This window comes from Spermophilus citellus, assembly GCF_964194105.1.
Source record: "Spermophilus citellus genome assembly, chromosome: 11".
Lineage (NCBI taxonomy): Eukaryota > Metazoa > Chordata > Mammalia > Rodentia > Sciuridae > Spermophilus > Spermophilus citellus.
In genome coordinates, this window is record NC_138192.1 from 57,630,156 (window position 1) to 57,650,765 (window position 20,610).

General features: G+C 38.0%; 1 protein-coding gene across 10 annotated transcripts in view; it reads left to right on the plus strand.

Annotated features, from left to right (window-relative positions):
* Nucleotides 1-20,610, plus strand: part of FMNL2 (formin like 2) — a 303,439-nt gene that overhangs the window by 210,624 nt on the left and 72,205 nt on the right. For all 10 annotated transcript variants that reach the window (XM_081261219.1, XM_081261221.1, XM_081261223.1 and 7 more), the window contains exon 6: nt 31-183. In XM_081261219.1, the coding sequence (XP_081117345.1) occupies nt 31-183 (153 nt within the window). The remainder of the gene's footprint in view (nt 1-30; nt 184-20,610) is intronic.

Below are 20,610 nucleotides of genomic sequence, written 5' to 3' on the forward strand. Positions count from 1 at the left end.
GTCTTCAATGACATTCCTCTTTTGTTTTAGTTTTGACTTTGAAAGTGTGGAAAGTACCGTGGAAAGTTCGGTGGACAAATCCAAGCCCTGGAGTAGGTCCATCGAGGACCTGCACAGAGGGAGCAACCTGCCGTCACCCGTGGGCAACAGTGTATCCCGTTCTGGAAGACATTCGGCACTGCGGTAAGTGCCTTTCATCAGGAAGCAGCTTTGGTAGGATGCACAGGTGCAGCAGGGTCCCTCGCTCCTTTGCTGATCCAGGGCAGTGGTACACTCACTGCCTGGACTGTATCAGACTGGTACAGTGCATCATGCTGCATAGCACTCCATTTCCAGTGATGCTAATGAAAGTTTCTTTAGGAGTTCATGGGCTCTTACTTTGGCCTGTACTCTATAGTGCTGTATATCTTCCTGGAAATACTATACTTTGATTGAGCACAGAAAGTCAGAAAATTCTGCTGCCAAATGATAGAAGAGAGTAGCCCTCATAGCAGGTAAGTTTCTGAAACTGGGTAGCTGTTGACATCATGATGTAGGCACTCTTTCTAGGATAGAGGCAGCACTTTGAGGTCTGAGCATCTAAAAATCCCCTTGTTGCTCTTCATACCCTTCTGGGCCTCTGTTTTCCTCCACTGGTCTGTGAAGCTCAGGTCTGTGTTCTAATCATTGGTGTAGAATGCTTGAGTGATGATGATGATGATGATGATGATGATTTTAAATGTTTAGGCAGTATTCCTTTGGTTAAATGTGCTTCAGTCATCAACTTATATTTCCTCCTTAAGATTTTCTCTTAAAGAGCAACTAAGAACAGAACAGGAAGGAAGAGCATGAGGAAAAGACTACAGTAAACAAAGACGAATGGGGGGAGAGAAAGGGAGAGAGAAGGGAAAGCATATGGAAATGGTAGGAGACCTTCAATGATACATAAAATTATAAGAGGTTATGAGGGGCAAGGGGGAGGGAAAAAAAAAGGGAGAGAATTGAACAACAGCAGAGGAGGTAGAGAGGGAAGATGGGAGGGGAGGGGAGAGGAGGGGGGATAGTAGGGGATAGGAAAGGTAGCAGAATACAACAGTCACTAATATGCCATTATGTAAAAATGTGAATATGTAACAGATGTGATTCTGCAATCTGTATTTGGGGTGAAAATGGGAGTTCAAAACCCAATTTGAGTCAAATGTATGAAAGATGATATATCATGAGCTATGTAATGTTTTAAATAATCAATAAAAAAAAAAAGATTTTCTCTTAAATCCTTCCTCACTGAAATACCACCATGATGAGGGAGGATTGGTGCTGACCACCTATATGTGTTATTGGTGTAATGTCAGTGAGGTTGTTCATTCACTAATACTCTCAATCATTCATTAATAGAAAAATATTTTTGAGCTTTTGTAAGTTGCCAGATAATGCAAAGTTAATTTACATTGTAAGTAAATCGACACTCTTGCCTGTGAAGATAGAGATATCATTTGGAGCAAGTACATGGAGGTTTCTATGGTCCATGAGTTTAAAAAAAAAAACTTATTAATAAGATCCTCACTCCCAAATGTTTATTCTTTGTAGATTAATAATTTACTTTCACTTATTTTAAGCATGATGTGGTGAAGGAACATTAATTCTCTAAGGGTTTAACGTTAGTGTGTCTTTTGGGTCATTGTAGTAGAGTCTAAGTGTCATGTTACAGTTAGTGACAATGTGACTTTCATACCTGTCACATTTGGTTGCCTTTTAATTAACTTGTCCCTTTGACTTGGTTTTGATTATAGAAACTTAAAATCTCTACAATGAAGTTCAGTTCTGCTGAAGGACTTGATGTTTGATTATGATGGCTCCAATAAGCCATTTGAAACTTTCCTGTTTAGAAAAGCCAAAAATGCCAATAAGTTTAATGTGAATTAATTAAAAATGATTAAAGAGCGGTGTTTCAATTCACCTCCTGGTATTTGCATTGGGCCAAGGGCAATATAACCTGCTAGTCTGCATCAACTTCAAATGTGGGCAGAAGAATATACAGCCTGATTTGGAAGTTAAAGAAAAGCCAACTGTGCCTAAAGAATTTCATAATCACCTTGGTACTGAAATGGAAATTCTTACCACTAGTTTAACTATAATTATATATATGGGTTTAATTTGCAAAGAACATTTTAATTTGGTTTTCTATTATTCCTTACTTAGAAAGTATCTTATATCTGCCAGCTCCCACCCTAACAAGATTCATTTTTTTGACTAATAATATATTAAATGATGAAAAACATTTTAATGGAGACTTTTCCTTATGAACACATACTTTCCAGTAAAATGGAAGAATCAGGAAAATAAAAGAAATGTCCCAGGCCCAAGCCGGGACGTGACCCTGGATCCTGGAAGGTTAGGTATAGTCATCAAAGCCAAGCCTGAGCTGCTCAAGGTATCCTGCTACCATTCATTTTTAATTGGAAATATAGACCAAAAGTATGAAGCTAGACATGATGGAAATTGTATCTGGAGAAACATAAGAATAGACGACTTTTCTGGTCGGCAGGTGTGCTGGAAGATGATCATCTAAGAAACCAACATCACATTCTTCAATTTTGTTTCAATAGTTTCAAGCTCAGGAAGGAAATTAATTGAATTTCATTGGACTTTGTTTCATCATTTCTAGTATTTTAAGAAAGTCAACATGGCAGTAGTTTTCATGCCCCTTACTGGCTGGAAGCTTAGATTTGTCTTTTTAGTGATGATATTCAGCTCTTGTGGTTCATGGATTTGTGCCTGGGGTCATTGAATATTGTCTGTGACTTACAGAAACAGCAATCGGATGTACGGGCATGTTGCTCTTCATATACCCAAAGATTGTTTACATTTTTTCTCTCCTTCTCCTTCCCCCTTTTGTCCCCTGCTCTCCACACTGCCTTCACGTTTTGACTTTTCTTTTTCTCCTTTTTCCTTCTGCCATTTCATTTCTGATTGTCTTCTCTACTTTGTCCTTTCTTGTCCTGCTCTCTCCTCATCCCCTGGTTCTGTTCATCTCTTATACCACCACCAGATTGGTTTCTCTGCCTGAGTATCTCCAGTTCAAATGCCACCAGAGCTGCTTCTCCCCCTATTGCCTCTGGAGCAGCTTCTCTTTACACACTGATGGTGAGGCTTCAAACCGGAAAACCTCGTCAGTCATGGGTGAAAGCAACACCCAAGAGAACTGAGATCATGCATGGGGGCAGGGTCCCATAACTGCTCCCCATGTTATAATATGATAACCTATGGCTTAGCACCTACCTACTATCCCCGTATAAAGCTCACTGCTTATTAGAGATTCACATACTGTTATCATGTTATGATTCTTCATATTAAGAATTTGAAACTTTAAGATATCATACTTTTATTAATATTATATGACTTTTTTAACGTTTGTGTTCTGTAGAGATGATTTATTCTGGTAACTTTGTTTAATTTATAAGTGTTTCTATATCCAAATACGCATTTTAGTCCCCTCTTCTTAATCCCCAGATAATAACATACGTGCTATGATCTTATCCAGTGTCAGTTGGCAAAAAGGGTTGGTTAAATTTATAAACCATAATGGGATTTCAGGAAATTTAAAACACTTCATAAATGAGGCTTAATTAAAGAAAAAAAAGCACTCTAACACAAAGTTTTTAAATAAACTTTGTTAACATATAGTTTCCTCCTTGTATTCAGACTTTAACTATTTAGAATTGATTAATAAACACACACCTTGAATTGGATCAACTATTGAATTTTGCATTACCATACATTTGTCAGCTTGACCAGAAGGAAAATGTTGATACTGATGCAGTAGACACCTGGTTTGTCTCCAGATCCTGGTTGAAATAGACTTCTGCCAATGTGGCCATAGTCCCAGCTAAATTAAATGATGCAGTATATGCACATATGTGCACCTTAGATCTATGAAGACCAATGCTGTATTATTTCATATCTAAGAGAAAGTAGTTTTTAAGTTTTTAGATGGTTGATGCCATTAAACTTGGAATGACATAATAAATCTTCTGAGTTTTTAAGGATGAGTGGAATACTAACTTGGGACCTGGAGGAAGGGACAGATGCAAACTGGGTCTTTTTGAGGATGGCTGGGGTTGGATGCTCCAGGTGGAGGTGAGGTGAAAGAACATGAGATGAGCAAAATCTTTTTCAGAGATGAGGCATGTTCGAGAAAGAGGGAGGAATCTGTCTCTTTGGGGGACAAGCTGTGTGCTGTAACAGAGGTGGAAGGACATGGCATGGAGAAATGGGTTCATAGATTGCAGAACTGGAAAGGCCTAGGTCATCCTGGCTGACCCTTCCCACTATGAGGAAGAACCCCAAGTCCTCATTGCCTTTCATACGTTATCCATGACTAACATTTCTTCTTAACCGCCCCCCACATGAAATTTTACTACGTTTGCTATTTCATGTGGAATGGCAGTTCATGACTGTTTACCACCTATATACTTGATTTTATGTGAAAAAATAAAATGTTCAAATTTAGGTCCTTATTTGTATATTTTAACTCAATAATCTCATTCCATCATTCTATAATACCATAATATCTTTATGGTAATAATTTTTTAGAGTTTTTAAATGACACAAAGATATAGATGTCATTAATATGATTTTTACAGGAGAGAAAACTTTATTGAATGATCGCTCTGTCCCAGACACTGTGCTAAGAGCCTCTGTGATTTATTTCTCAAGGCCTCTTGGAGGTAGCCACTGTAGGACCTAGTAGATCAAACAGTAAGTGAAGGAGATAGAATTTGAATAAAGGTGGCCTGATTGCAGTTCCCCCACTCTGCTGTCTTGCCTGCTTATTCATAGGGGCACTCTCTGCCCCAAGTAAATATCCTATTTGCTCTAACGGGGATACTCCCTGGGAAGTCACTTTCTTTGGGCTCTGTCCAAGTGGCCTAAGGGAGCATAGTCTCTGCCTTGTGATGTACAGTCCCTTAGCACAATGCTGGAGAAGAATCTGGGCCTCGAGTCAGGACCTGCATATCTCTACAACTTGTTGGAGTCTTGTGAACAATGCCTAAGAAGACCAGGAAAAGAAAAATATATGTATATTGTTTGCTTATCAGTGTGTTCACATATTCTCGCATAGGTTGTTCCCTAAGAGGGGATCTCTGCTTGCTAAGCCCTGGGCCTGTAGCACCCTACAGGAGAAGCTTCAGCTATCCCTTCTTAGAAGTTGTGTTTTTTTCTAGTTCACTCGGTTGTCATATGAAGTAGTGTAGTATCTGACTAGTATGTTAGAAGATATTATTGTATTAGAAAAGAAAATCTTATGTAAAAATGAGAAATATTTCCTAAATAAACAACAGGGGCTAGGACAAAACATTCTATTTCTACAATTTTGTCTTTACATGTCTGCAAATGTGAAGACATTGAAAGGAAAGTTTAGTAAATGAAACTGGCTTTTTGCTGAAGGAGATTATGTGTAAGTTTTTCACATTTTTGTTTCTATGGTGCTTTAGGATGTATACATTGAATATATGCCCATAGCTCAGAGAGGCAAAAGCCAGATAATAAAAAGTCCTTGGATTTTGGAGTTTGGCTTTTATTGTGTAGACAGTTCAGCGAGAAAACTGTATGGTATGATCTGACTTTTCAGGCACTGAATATCAGAGGAAAAGATTGCCAAGGTCACTGAGGCTTGGATCTGAGTTACATGGCCTCCTGAAATTTAGAATGTCCAGCAAAGAATATTTTTTAATATTCAAAAACTGACTTGGTGGTCAAAGAGGTAAGGCAAAGAAGAAAGCTTTGTGTATAATTGATTAGAAGAGAAACAGAAGTACTAATAAATACAAAAAAATTGGAAACTGGAAGGAATTTCAAATGTTGCTTAGGTCAAGTGCTCTTTTTGATGACGAGGCCTAACTCCTAGGTCTTATTCTCCAGTGTGTTACCTGCTTCCTGCAAGTCTGTCTTCATGTTTTAGCTAATGGCTTATATGTTTTATTGGCCTTTATTGCAATCAACACTTTTCTTCACATCAGAATTATTTTCATGATATCTTTAACAGTCATCCTATTAAAGAATATGGGAATACCAACTCTTTACCAGTTTTGCTTTATAAAAATAATTTAGAAGAACTAATCTCTTTGAAGTTCTTCCAAGTTTTTTTTTTTTAAATTTCAACAAGTCACATTTTCAATTTTAATTGTTGAGGGGGAAAATTACCTATATTCTTAATTTCAACCATTATAGTAGCACATAAAAAAAGATCTTTGAATTATATGTGAAAAACTCAAGGACTGAGGATATAGCTCAGTTGGTAGAGAGCTTGCTTTGCATTCACAAGACCCTGGATTCAATCCCTGTCTCCCCTCCCCCCCAAAACCAGTCATAGTTGAAGCACTTTTTATCTTCATTTACTACCAGGAGGCTGAACTTGGTTTTGTTCCTTTTCCAGTTTACAGAAGTTAGGAATTTGAGTTCTGAGATGATCATTATCTCCTTCTCTGACCTTTTCTGTCCTTCCCCTAATTATGTAAAATTTGCTCTGATTTGGTGGTCTTCATCAGTGAGAGTCATCACCTATGTTCTATTTTGCATGTGTTTCTTCTTGTCCTCATTTATTCAAAGGTTTTTGTCTGGAAGGATACTTACTTAAAAAGGGAAAAAAGATATTAAGAAAAATATTATTCTCAAGGCTTGAATTTCCTGTCACCCTATAACTGTCACTCAGTGAAGTAGCACTCTCAACACCTAATTTGAAAGAATAGAGAATATTGTAAAGGAGTAGAAAAATAAGGAATAGTGAGAAATAGGAAACACCAGAATATTATTTCTAAGGGGAAAGAAAAATTGGAGATAGTCCTTAACCTGATGCATTGTTGATTTAAAGATTTGAGATGATAGAAATTGCAGTGATCATCTAAAAAATGAAGTCCTTTCTATAGAAATCTTCATGTTAAGTAAAATAAGATAAATCTTCATGTTACATCAAAAGACAAGTATCACATGTTTTCTCACATATGTAGACTCTAGGAGAAACAAAAAAAAAATGACCATATAAAAGTAGAAGGGGGACTATTAAGAGAGGGAGGGGGAAGAAAGTAATTTAGGGTAATGGGGAGGGTGATATGCTCAAAGTATATTATATGCATGTATGAAAATGTCACAAAATAGCCCATTTTATAAAACTAATATGCACTAGTAATTAGAAATGTGTGTGAATGCTGAAAAATAAGAAAAAAAATGAAGTCTTTCTAAATTTGGCAGACTTTCCAAAAATAATCCAACTAGAAACTTTTCATTTTTCTTTATAGTACATTTGCCATCAGAAATAATCAGAATGTTGTACTGCTATGTTTCAGAGTTTTGTATTTTTTGTTTATTTGAAGTTGTTAAAAGGGAAAAATGTACTTGGGTTAAAATGTATATTCCAGTTGGGTGCAGTAGTGCATACCTGTAATCCCAGCAAGTTTGGAGACATGAGGCAGGAGGATCACAAGTTCGAGGCCAGTCTAGATAACTTAGTGTTACCTTGTCTCAAAAATTAGGAAGGGGAGCAGAGATGTGGCTCATTGTAGAGCACCACTGGGTGCAATCCCTAGTACTGGGTGGGGGAAGTACCTTCCAGTTTTTCAGCTGGGAACTTGTTTTAATGACCCTACTAGCAAAAATGGAGACCACTAAAATTATATAGCTTGTGTGTGCACAATATTGGCAAATTTGTGAAATATATTTTAGCACATTTTCAGTATGTCTTTTCTCCAATGGAAAATTGATGGAGAGACTATGGAAATGGAAAAACAGGTTACCTGGTCAGTGCATTGATGGAGATCTGTCTCATGATTCTTAGATTGTGGACATGATGGGGTTTAGGACCTGCCTCATATGTTGAGATTAAATTTATAATTTCTGTAAAAAGCCTGGCACAATAGTAAGTATTCAATGAATGTTATAGTATACAGGATAAAGAAAAACACTGAAGATGACTCAGCAAATTCCTACAGCTGTGGGCTAGTCCCTTAATGGGCAAGATTGACTATGTACTCAATTTGTGAAGGGTACCTTTCCAAGTTCTAGGGATACAGAAAGATATGTTGAATCATATTTTTATTTGTTGGTGGGTAGAAAGGGACTCTTTCATATTATATCACTATCTCTTTTTTCGGGGGGGTTATCAGGGATTGAACTCAGGGGCACTCAACACAGAGTCACATCCCCAGTTCTTTTTTTGTATTTTCTTTAGAGACACAGTCTCACTGAGTTGCTTAGCACCTTATTTTTTTTAAAATTAATTTGTTATATATAATAGCAAAATGCATTAGAATTCATATTACACATATAGAGCACAATTTTTCATATCTCTGGTTGTACACAGAGTAGAGTCACACCATTCGTGTGTTCATACATGTACTTAGGGTAATGATGTCCATCTCATTCCACCATCTTTCCCACCCCCATGCTCCTTCCTTTCCCCTCTCTCCCCCTTGCCCTACCATAGAGTTCCTCTAATTCTCCAGTGCTCCACCCCCAACCCCATTATGAACCAGCATCCTTAAATCAGAGGGAAATGAGGAAAACTACCCCATTTATAATTTCTTCAAAAAAATTAAAATATTTGGGAATCAACTTAATGAAAGAGGTGAAAGACCTCTGCAACAAAAACTACAGAATGCTAAAAAAGGAAATTAAAGAAGACTTTAGAAAATGAAAAGATCTACCTTGTTCTTGGATAGGCAGAATTAATATTGTCAAAATAACCATACTACCAAAAGCACTATATAGATTTAATGCAATTCCAATCAAAATACCAATGACATTCCTCATAGAAATAGCAAAAGCAGTCATGAAATTCATCTGGAGAAATAAAGAGACCCCCATAGCTAAAGCAATCAGCAAGAAGAGTGAAGCAGGTGGCATCAGTTTACTAGACCTTAAACTATACTACAGAGCCATAGTAACGAAAAGAGCAGGGTATTGGCACCAAAAGAGGCTTGTAGACAGTGGTACAGAATTGAGGACACAGAGACAAACCCACATAATTACAGTTATCTTATATTAGACAAAGGCTCCTGAAACGTCATGCCTCATTTTTGCTGAGATTGGCTTTGAACTCTTGATCCTCCTGCCTCAGCCTCCTAAGCTGTGAGATTGATCACAGGTGTGTGACACCACACTCAGCATGTCATTATCTCTTCATGAAATTATTGGGAGTTAGTCAAGAATTTTAGGCCCAGTTTACAGATGAGGAATTTGGTGCTTTGAGAATTTGTGAATCGCTGTTAAGTTCAGTAGCCAGAGTTTCTAACCAAAGTCTTCTGACTTTATCTGCAATTTGAAAAAAAGTGTCCACTAAATGTTAAATATCATATAAAAGTACGCCCAAATTAATGATGTAGAAATATAGCGACTAGGGTCAATGGCAAAACCTGTGGAGAGATTGGTGAGACTTGATGTGGGTATGAAATGAGAGGTAAGCCTTGGAGGAGTGGCTGGGAACAGGGAGAAGTTGGGAACGTGCTAAGAGCAGTGTTTGCGTGGGAAGACTGTACATGTATGGTTCCTTTAGTTAGCAATGTGTGGATGAGTCTTGCTGGGAGTAGATTAGAGCCAGTAGATGTAATAATTTCAAGGCCGGGTTTGAATTTATCATTGTTGCTTATTGGCAATGATTTAGAAGGTTTATGAAAAGAGGAGATAATTTAGGATGAAACATAGAAATATTTTAATTTTTAAGGTCATAGGATGGATTCCCTAAACAATTTTTGTATAGGGATAGCTCATGCTTAGTTTCTCAATAAGTAAACACCTTTGACAAAGGTGACAAATCAGAAAATTCAGATTTATAATAACTCTTTCTTCACATGATGGATTGGCAGCCTGTTCTTTCACCTAATCTATTTTTAAAAAGCATGTACCTTTGAGACCTTTGATTACAGAATATTCTAGCAGTTATCTGGTTTCTACTGGGAAATCTAGACAAACAGAAAATTTTCATACTTGATAAAAAAAAAAGTTCACTAGGAGTTTTGTTTCTCCCCTCTTTTCCTTGTATCTGTCTCTCTGTACCCCTGCTTTGAACTACCTGGATCGAACAGTTTCAACTGTGTTTCTTTTGGCTATAAGGACTGTCAGAAAAAATATTTGGCTCATTTTTAAGCATCATATATTTTATGAGTTTAATTGACAGAAAAAAATATGCCCAAGTGATGTCATGTCTGAAGGGTAAGTGAGGGGAAACCTAAAACCTCAAATCTTGGTGAAAGTACTGTTAGCCCAGACCTTGGAACCATAAATGACTAGTACAGTTCTGCCAAATTGTGTGACATGCCCCATTGGTGTTGCCTTCCAGTTGGATTCAACCCTTACATCAGCTTCCAAGAGAGATCTAATTACTATATTTATAGGTAGATATTAGTTTATTATCTGAATAGTTTGAAAGACTGAAAATACTTTTTGCGAGGGTGGGGGGACTCATTTTTTAATAATTGCCATTATGACCTAGATAATATGAATCTCACAAATGTTGACATGTAAGTTCTATAAAAGGCTTTTGAAAACTTTTTTTTTTTTTCCAGACTCTGGGAGAGCATGATTAGGTCAGTTCAGGAAACATTTATTCAAGGTTCTACAGTAATATGCAGTCTTTGTGCAGTAAAATACAGAGGGAGAAACAGATGTGTACATAATTCCATACTAGAATCTGCCTAAATGCCTGCAAATATATATGTGTTTCTGAGACAGCAGATGGATAGATGGTTTTCTAGCTGCAAATTCTTTTAACTTTTGTTTATCGTGGAAGGTTTTAATTTCATCTTCCATCTTGAAGCTTAATTTTGCTGGATACACGATTCTTGGTTGGAACCCATTTTCTTTCAGAGTTTGAAATATGTTATTCTAGGATCTTCTAGCTTTCAGAGTCTGTGTTGAAAGATCAGCTGTTATCCTGATTGGTTTACCCCTAAATGTAATCTGCTTCGTTTCTCTTGTAGCTTTTAAAATTTTCTCCTTATTCTGTATGTTGGCATCTTTATTATAATGTGTCTAGGTGTGGATCTCTTATGATTGTGCACATTCGGCGTCCTGTAGGCTTCTAGGATTTGGGATTCTGTCTCATTCTTCAAGTCTGGGAAGTTTTCTCGTATTATTTCATTGAATAGATTGCTCATTCCTTTGGTTTGGACCTCTATACCTTCCTGTATCCCAATGACTCTTAGGTTTGGTCTCTTTATGTTATCCCATATTTCTTGGATGTTCTGCTCATGGTTTCTTAACACTCTTGCTGAGCTGTCTATGTTCTTTTCAAGTTGAAATACGTTGTCTTCGTTGTCTGATGTTCTATCTTCTAAGTGTTCTACTCTGCTGGTAGTATTCTCAATTGAGTTTTTAAGTTGGTTTATTGCTTCCTGCATTCCTAGGATTTCTGTTTGTTTGTTTTTTATTACCTCTATCTCCCTGTATAGTTGATCTTTTGCTTCTTGGATTTGTTTATGTAATTCATTGTCAAAGTGATCTTTCATTGTCTGATTTTGCTATCTAATGTCTTCCTTGAGACTCCAGATCATCTGAAGCATGTATATCCTGAATTCTTTATCTGACATTCCCTCTGCTGCAGATATTACCTCTTCTAATGTTGAGTTGACCTGCATTGCTTGTGGTCCTTTCTTTCCTTGTCTTTTCATACTGCTCGCGTTTCTTTTTGCTTGGTGAAACTGTTGTGTTATTGACTTTTCCCCCTATATATTTATATTGCTCTTGTATAGTTGCAAAGGCGCGGGTGGCGGCTCTACCCCTCCTCCAATTGGGACAATGTGCCTACCATGCCGGCAGGCCACTGGGCCTGTTCTGCCGGTAGGTACCAGGTCTGCCTACCTTGCAGGTGCGGGCGGCGGTTGTGCTCCTCCACGGGCGGCTGGGCCTGATCTGTCTGTCGGTTGCAGGTCTGTCTACCTTGCAGGCCCGGGGGGCCCCTCTGCCCCTCCGTGGGTTGCTGGGCCTGTTCTGCCGGTGGTTGGCAGGTCCGCCTACCTTGCAGGTGCTGGGGCGGCTCTTCCCCTCCGCAGACCGCTGGGCCTGTTCTATTGGTGGTCGCAGGTCCGCCTACCTAGCAGGCAAGGGCGGCAGCTCTGCCCCTCCCCCAACCGGGGGGATGCATCTACCACGCTGTCGGGCCGCTGGGCCTGTTCTGCTGGTGGGTCGTAGGTCCGTCTACCTTGCAGGCGCGAGGGCGGCTCTGCCCCTGCCCGGGTTGCTGGGCCTGTTCTGTTGGTGGGTTGCAGGTCCGCCTACCTTGCAGGCGCTGGGGCGGCTCTGACAGCAGATGGATAATCAAGACTTAGGTCATCTCTGGGTGAAGAACAGCTTCCATTTTTTGGTGTTTACTAAGTGCTTGGGGCTTTATAGATTTAGATCTCTGAACAAATTCAGTGCTTCTTACCAAGCTTTTTGCTGAGGAGGTCTTTCTATTCTGCTCCCAGATTATCATATGCACACCACTTATCACTTAGGCTTATGTTTATTATCAGTGTACTTTATATTCCTATGAGGGAGCAGCTCAAAATTACTGTAACTTCCTTTGTTGGACTGACTGTTGATTGATAGTGGTTTTAGGACAGGAAGACATGGCTTTAACCAGAAATTTAACGAGCATAATGAATTCAGGCTATGAACCTATATCTGGCAAGAGATATTTCTGAGTATTTAATTCTTACCTGTGAACTCAAGTACTCTATAAAGGCTGCTTTTGTATTGTGCTTCCAGGTTGTTTGAATTTTGCTGATTGGAGCATCCAGACCTTATGGAGAAATGGAGTAGATTGGGAAGACAAAGTTGAGTTGGTGTATTTTTGGTCCTTTTTGAAAGCCATTTCCCTGGCCTCTGTGTCTGACCTAGCACTGGATATTATGTTAAGCTTGATAGTATATTAACCTCTCCCAACCTGAAGGCTGGTATTAAGATGAGCTGGTGCCTGAATCCTGTAGGAATGTTCCCAATTTTATTGAGAGCAACATGTGAATCTTGAATAAGATTTTCCCACTGTTTTGTAGTTTATTTTCCTGATGACTATGCCTACTTTTGGGGGGACTATAAAAATATACAGCCTCTTGATGAGAGAACCATGTCCTTTGGGAGCTTATGTTATTAACTTGAGATTGTGTTCCTGGGTCATGGTCATTCTTCTTTCTTCAAAGCAGTTATTATTTTCCATTGACAGATTTAAGCAAATCCAAAAGAGCTATGTCTCTGGGTTTTCTTGGCTGGTCTGGACTTCCTTTTGTCATCTTGAGTCAAAAATTTAGGTTTGGCTTGCCTAGTGGGAGCTCACTAATCAGTCATTCTGAAGGATTCTCAAAACAGAAATACCTTCCTTCCTTGTAGTATGTGCTGCTGGTGCCATGTGTTTCTTGGCAGATTTATTGTCAACTATGAAGTACATGGTGCAGGTGGCAAATGCCACCATAGTACCAAACAGGAAATATTCTGTATAGGCTACATAAGAGATGTATACAAAGATTGTTGTTTCTTATGCCTACTCATTTGCATTGACTTAGCACTTGTTCATTAATTATTACTTCACATAAAGTTAAGTACTCTGTGAAGTAATTACATGTGTGTGCATGTTAAAATATATTTAAAACTAATATAAGTGATTAAAATAGCTTCAGTTTGGTTTTCATCTTCAGTTTTATGATGTTTCCACATTCAAAAGGCTTTGTGAATTCTGAATGGCAGTTCTTCCAAGAGAGGATCTTGTGGTTAAATGCTGGGATAAAATGTATAGTTTAGCTTAGTCCTTGGGGGAAATATCGGGCAATTCGCGAAGTTGATGCTGAAGAAAGCCTGAGAATTTTGATGCTGTTAGTTTCCTCCATAGAAATATTCCTAAATATCTCTTCCCTATTACTTTTCCTTCATATGGTAGGGCCTCCAAAAATTATATTCAGGGCTGTTTTCTGCTTCTGGAACCCCCTCTTTTTTTGTACATAGGCATCTGGACCCCTAAAATTCTGCTTGCCAGCCTAGGAGAAGAAAGGCTCTGAGAGTGACTATGTAATCAGCCTTAGGGCTTCCGGGTTTTCACAGTCCCTCTGTCAGTATTACATTCCCTTTGGAACTGGGACATCCTCACATCTCAGGGAACCTGCTCCAAGTCACCAGAGACCTCTTCCACCTTCTCCCATCAACTTGAAAGCATTGTTACACTTCAGAATGAGCAGGCAGATAGCACACAATCTCTGAAAGTCTGTTAGGATGGAAAAGGTTGAAGAAGGGCCTTTGAAAATGCTCTCGTCCATAAAAATGTTGAGGAAGCAGTTTAAAAAAATATTGCCAGAATAAGCTTTTTCAGAAGTTTAGAAATTAAGTAAAGTTTTGAGGCAATGGGGAGTATCTCTGCAAGGAAAGAAAAAAAAAAAAACCCAGAAAAGAAAACCTGGAATCTCAGTAAGAACATCAAGCTTTATGGCTTTTGACTTGCTGTATTCCCATCCCCTTCTCTCTCTAGTTCACAGTAGCCTTGTAAGCCAGGAGCTGCCATCACAGTGGAAACCTGCAACCTGGCAGGGAACTGAATGGAATGGGAGCTCATTCAAAACCCCTCTCACTCTTCCCCTCCTTTTCTCCATACTTCTCCCCCTTCCCCTTCTGCTGCCTCCTCCTCCACCTCCATTAAGCTGTGATGTATGTGAGATCTGAGAACTACTGGTGAAGAGAAAGAGGACCCAGGGGAGTGTATTGTCTCAGAAGCCAATTTCAAATCTCAGTGAAGGGAAAGAGTACCATTAGCTGTTGACAGAGTCTGGGATCAGGCAAGACAAATTACAAAGGAGGGTTCTGAATAAACCTTATTTGCCTCGATTATCCATGGAGACTTGGAGAAACTGATGCTTCTCACTGGGGCCTTTTATAAATAAATCACAATGAATTGGAGGGACAATCTCCAATTTGATTCTGTTCAGATAGTCTCTGTTTTAAATGAAGATTTACAATAGCTTCAGAAGAAAATATAGTAATGGATTTCACTTTTGGTAATTAAGTAGCTGAATACATACAAAAGATATTAGTTTACCACAGAGGCCCCATACCTCCCACTGAGCCACCTGCTTAATTCCCATAATCTCCACTAGGATGATCACTGTTTATGAAAGGAAAAGACTAATAGTTTAGCCTAAAGGGCTGTGACATAGGACAGGATGCAGGCCACCTTATCTGTCCTTTCAGAGATAGTAAGTTGAATCATATGAACTTGATTATGAAATAGTACTTTGGATAGATTACTTGGCTGTTGGTTTGCTTTGAGTGTTGGAATTTTTTTAATGGGTGACAGATAACTGCTGTGATATTCGAGCCCTGCCTAAATGAATCAGTGTGACTCACACTTGGTAGTTAGTTACCCTCATCCTTTTTCTGTAGAAACAGTTAATTACTGTGTTCAGCCTATCAACATCCAGGCAGACATTTACAATGCCAGGGAAAAAGATTTTCAAAGCTGATTCTTTCTAATGATACTTGATTTGTTTGTCATAGGTGGTGTTATAGGTTTTAGTCTCTTCATAGAATTCTGAAAATTTGCTCATGAGGGTACAATGGGACCACCTTCTACCTAGAGTTCTCTAGGAGCCAGGTGCTTGGGGTGGGAAGGACATTATGATTGTGGTAGCTTGTTAGCTGTCTCTTGAAAAGTAGATTTATACCTAGATCATCTAAAAGAGTTTTTCAATGTACTTTGCTTGTTCTTTTTTTGGAAAAGTAATACACATCCATTTTATTTAGCCTGTAAAAATATAGACAAAAATCACAAATGAAAGTAACTTATAATTCTGTTGAATAAGACAGGGATATTTTAAATCTACATTGGTAATATTTCATAATTATGCCCATTTTCATGTCAACTTTATGATACTTGTCTCTCAGTTCCTCTATTCCTTTCATATTTAGTTGTTGACTGACAGCTCCATTTAAAAACAACTTTTGAGTAGGTCTATATTAACTCAGTCAAATCTATCTTGATTAAGAAATGGTTGACTATGAGATGATTTTAAGGACAGTGCTTTGCAAATAGTGTTCTCACTTGAAAAGATGTGACTACCATTGCTCCAACATGTTATCCTGTGTTGGTGGGTATATAAGGGTTGTTATTGGGTTCATATGCATCACTTTGTAAATGCAGTGAAATAGGCAGGCTGTGGACAGAGCATATCTCAATGCAGGGGCTAGCTATGTACTTACCCGTTCTTCCCTAAACTCCATGATAAGTCCTTGAGGACAGAAGCAATATCCTTATCTTTCATTTTTCTTTGACACTTTGCAGAGTTTAGGATAAACAGTAGGTGTTTAATAAAACCAACTTAAAGATTTGGGTTGACTTTCTGTGACTGATGGAGGGAACCAGAGCCCATTTCCTTTAGATTCCTCACCTTGTCCAATTGTCTTTGTAGTGATAAAGTAGTAAAGTGACCAATAAATTGTGAGTGACTTGGGGGATCTATTAAAACTATCTCCTAAGGGAAGTGTTGATTCAATAGTATCAACATCGTGTATTGGAACTAAATTTAAAATCGCACCGCTTGCCCTGAAAGAATAATTAAAGCACACAAACCAAATATCTAATTACAAAGATTGTCACGTTCCATAGGATGTGTATGTTAATTCGTCGCTTTCTCTGAAATCTGTATCTATTTACGTAATCCCAAATTGCATTCCTAGAAATTACTTTGTATTTTTAGAGGTAAAGAATTATGGCATTTTCCAGGATGCTTTTATTTAACAGGAGGAAATTCTTTTATAATGAGGATTCAAAAATGTAGAATACATCCCTACTTTCCTGATCAGTGATGTATGAAATTAAGATTTGAAAAGAAAACCTTGCTTACAAAGTGGTTTGATCATCCACTGTGTTCTGCAGTAGATGATCAGATCTGTTTGCATCAAATAAGTCTTAATCCTTTGTGGTAAAATAGACAAGTCAGGAAATTACATCTATATAGGATTGAAGTAGAAAATGCTGTCAGGATGACTGGATAGGAATGTTAGGGAAGAAATTGTCCTGCACAGATGGCTGTAGGCGGTAGCTTTTTTATGCGATAACCCAGCAGATTGTTGATGAGTCAAGTTGATGAGAAACAATTTGTAGAAAGTGATTGCCCTGACTCCTAGTGGGGAGTCGTGGGGTGAAGTCTATTCGAAACTCTTCTTATTTTCCACGTGGATGTAACTTCTTCGGGCTTCAGTTTACTTATCTGTATAAGAAAAGGTGTAGAGTCAATGATAAGGATCTCATCTGGATGTCAGTACTATGATTCTGTTGTTATTTGTTGTGGCGTTGGGTTTTAAAAATTTGTAATGATATGATTTTAAACATACAAGTTCAGATATTCCCTATTATTTCTATTCTATTTTTCTTTTCTTTTTTTGGTGGGGGGGGCAGGGGTGGGTACCAGGGATTTAACTCAGGGGCACTCAACCAATGAGCCACAACCCCAGCCCTTTTTTGTATTTTATGTAGAGACAGGGTCTCACTGAGTTGCTTAGTGCCTTGCTGCTGCTAAGGCTGGCTTTGAACTCACAATCCTTCTGCCTCAGCTTCCCAAACAGCTGGGATTACAGGCGTGTGCCGCACTGTACGTCTATTTTTCTATAATTGAAAAATTAGAGAAAATAACATTTAAAAATATTTTTGTTTAGTTGTAGATGGAGAAATACCTTTATTTATTTATTTATATGTGGTGCTGAGGATCAAATCCAGGGCTCCGCATGTGTTAGGCAAGCGCTCTACCACTGAGCCACAACCTCAGCCTGAGAAAATAATTTTGAAAACAAATAACATTCATTTTAGAAAAAGTTCAGCTGTATTGTTTTAGCATTAAATATCATTCATAAACGCTCATTGTTTTTGTTGATGTCTTGTATATTTTCTAAATTCTTTAAATATGAATAAGTCTGCATGTTAAATATATTATCTTGACCCATAAAAATATATTTGAGGTTTGCCACAAAATACAACATGTGGAAGTCTTTTCTGTAATATGCAGTATGTAGTATATTATTCTAATTATTTTTTGTGGTTTCTGCATTGTGAAAAATAGTGGTAAAGACATTGTGGCTTCTTAGAGATTTGGTACAGCATATATCAAGAATTGGCTCAATAGAGAAATGAATGTGCTATATTACTTTACACATTTGAGGAAACACAATGAAATGTGTAGGCTTGCTTAACTTTAAGATTTTTGGGGGGGGGCGGGGAAGTGAAGCAGAAATAAAGAAAGGTATAGAGGAAACTAACCAATCTTCCTTAGAGAGTAGTTTGCTTTGATCCGTGTATCTTCTATAATCATCACCATGCATAAATATACTTTAGCAAAGGGAAATCTGAAATCCTCTTTGCTTTTTAAATTTCAGGTGACTTCATTTTAGGTTAGTGGTTGTTGCCTTTAATTAAAAATGAAAACTATGCCTCAAATAAACTACCATGTGTATAATAGGTGATTCCATTAAAGAAATTTAAAGCTGAGATTAAAATAACTGTATGTAGGGGAAAGGAAGAATCTAAGAGCATCATGTAGGCTTAGGATGGATTGGCTGCATGGACATTTTAGAAGTTGTGCCACTGTCTGTGAGACTCCGAGGCATGTGTCAATAGTCATGCTGGGTTATGGATGAGTGACACATTTTAAAGTTGAATTTTAGATGCTGAAATTGGTCTTACTTACACCAAAAACCCAACTTGTTTGTTTAATCTCAATTTTTTTGCTTTTGAATTCAGAACTGAGTGGAGTCAGCTTCTACTGCAGAGATTTTATTTCAAAGTATAAATAAAGCAGAAAGTCCCTTAATGGAGCTACCTTCTCAAAATTAGTGTGAGCAAACTACATTTTACACATTCAGGTTTAGTGAGGCAAGTGATTGATCAAAGTGCTTTTCAAAAATATATTTGGTTCACTAGCAGCCTTATTTGAAAGAATTATCCATGTTTGGTAGTTTTTGAATAGAAAATGAAATTTCTGTTCAGCCAAACAATATTAAACTTTTTAAAAAAATTTTTTTTAGTTATACATGGACACAATATCTTTGTTTAGTTATTTTTATGTGGTGTTGAGGATCAAACCTAGTGCCTCACGTGTGAGAGGCAAGCGCTCTGCCACTGGGCCACAACCCCAGCCCCTAGACTTTTTAAAAAATCCTAATTTGTTATATATGACAGCAGAATGCATTCCAACTCACATTACACATATAGAGCACAGTTTTTCATGTCTCTGGATGTACACAAAGTAGAGTCACACCATTCGTGTCTTCATACATGTACTTAGGGTAATGATGTCCCATCTCATTCCACCGTCTTTCCTGCCCCCATGCCCTCTTCCTTTCCCTCCATCCCCTTTGCCCTATCTAAAATTTCTCCATTCCTCCCATGATTCCCGCTTCCCGCCCCCCCCCCCCCAATCCCCATTGTGGATCAGCATCCTCATATCAGAGAAAACATTCAGCATTTGTTTTTTTGGGGGGGGATTGGCTAACTTCACTTAGCATAATATTCTCCAACTCCATCCATTTACCTGCAAGTACCATGATTTTATTCTCTTTTAATGTTGAGTAATATTCCATTGTGTATATACACCACAGTTTTTTTTATCCATTCATCTACTGAAGGGCATGTAGGTTGGTTCCACAATTTTGCTATTTTGAATTGTGCTGCTATAAACATTAGCTGTGTCTCTGTTGTACACTGATTTTAAGTCCTTCGGGTATAACCAAGGTATGAGACAGGTGGGTCAAATGGTGGTTTCCTTCCAAGTTTTCCAAGGAATCTTCATACTGCACCAATTTGCAGTACTACCAGGAATATATGAATGTGCCTTTCCCCCCATATCTTCACCAAAACTTGTTGGTTGTTTGTATTCTTAATAGCTGCCATTCTGACTGGAGTAAGATAAAATCTTAGAGAAGTTTTAATTTGCATTTCTCTAATTGCTAGATATGTTGGATTAGGCCCCAACTTCCTTAATAAGACTCCTATAGCACAAGAAATAAAATCAAGAATCAATAAATGGGATGGATTCAAACTAAAAAGCTTCTTCTCAGCAAAAGACACCATCAGTGAGGTGAATAGAGAGCCTACAGAATGGGAGCAAATTTTTACCACACTCATGGGAGCAAATTTTACATGCACATCAGAGCACTAATCTCCAGGATATATAAAGAACTCAAAAATATCATGATTTGATGAGAAGCTATTGAAAACTCAAAAAACCAAATAACTCAATCAATAAATGGGCCAAGGAACTGAACAGATACTTAGCAGAAGAGGACATACAATCAACAAATATACAATATTAGACTTTTGATAGAGATTTCTCCCTTCTCCTCCTCCTCCTCTTTAAATAATTTAAAGTTTGTATTAAAGCTCTCAATGTTATCATCTTTTCTACATGCACCATGTTAATTTGTCAATCTAGTATCACAGTGACACATTAAAGTCACTAATAAATGTCTAGGAGTAATTCCCAAAGCAGGGACACCTGAGAGCAGTAGTTTGTGCAATTATAATTAGGACAAATAATTGGGGGCCTCGGTCTAAGCTAAGTGTCACCCCCTCCCTTGTTAATAGCAGAGATTGCCTATGCATACCTCGTGTGGCCTGCTGATAGGAAGCTGGGA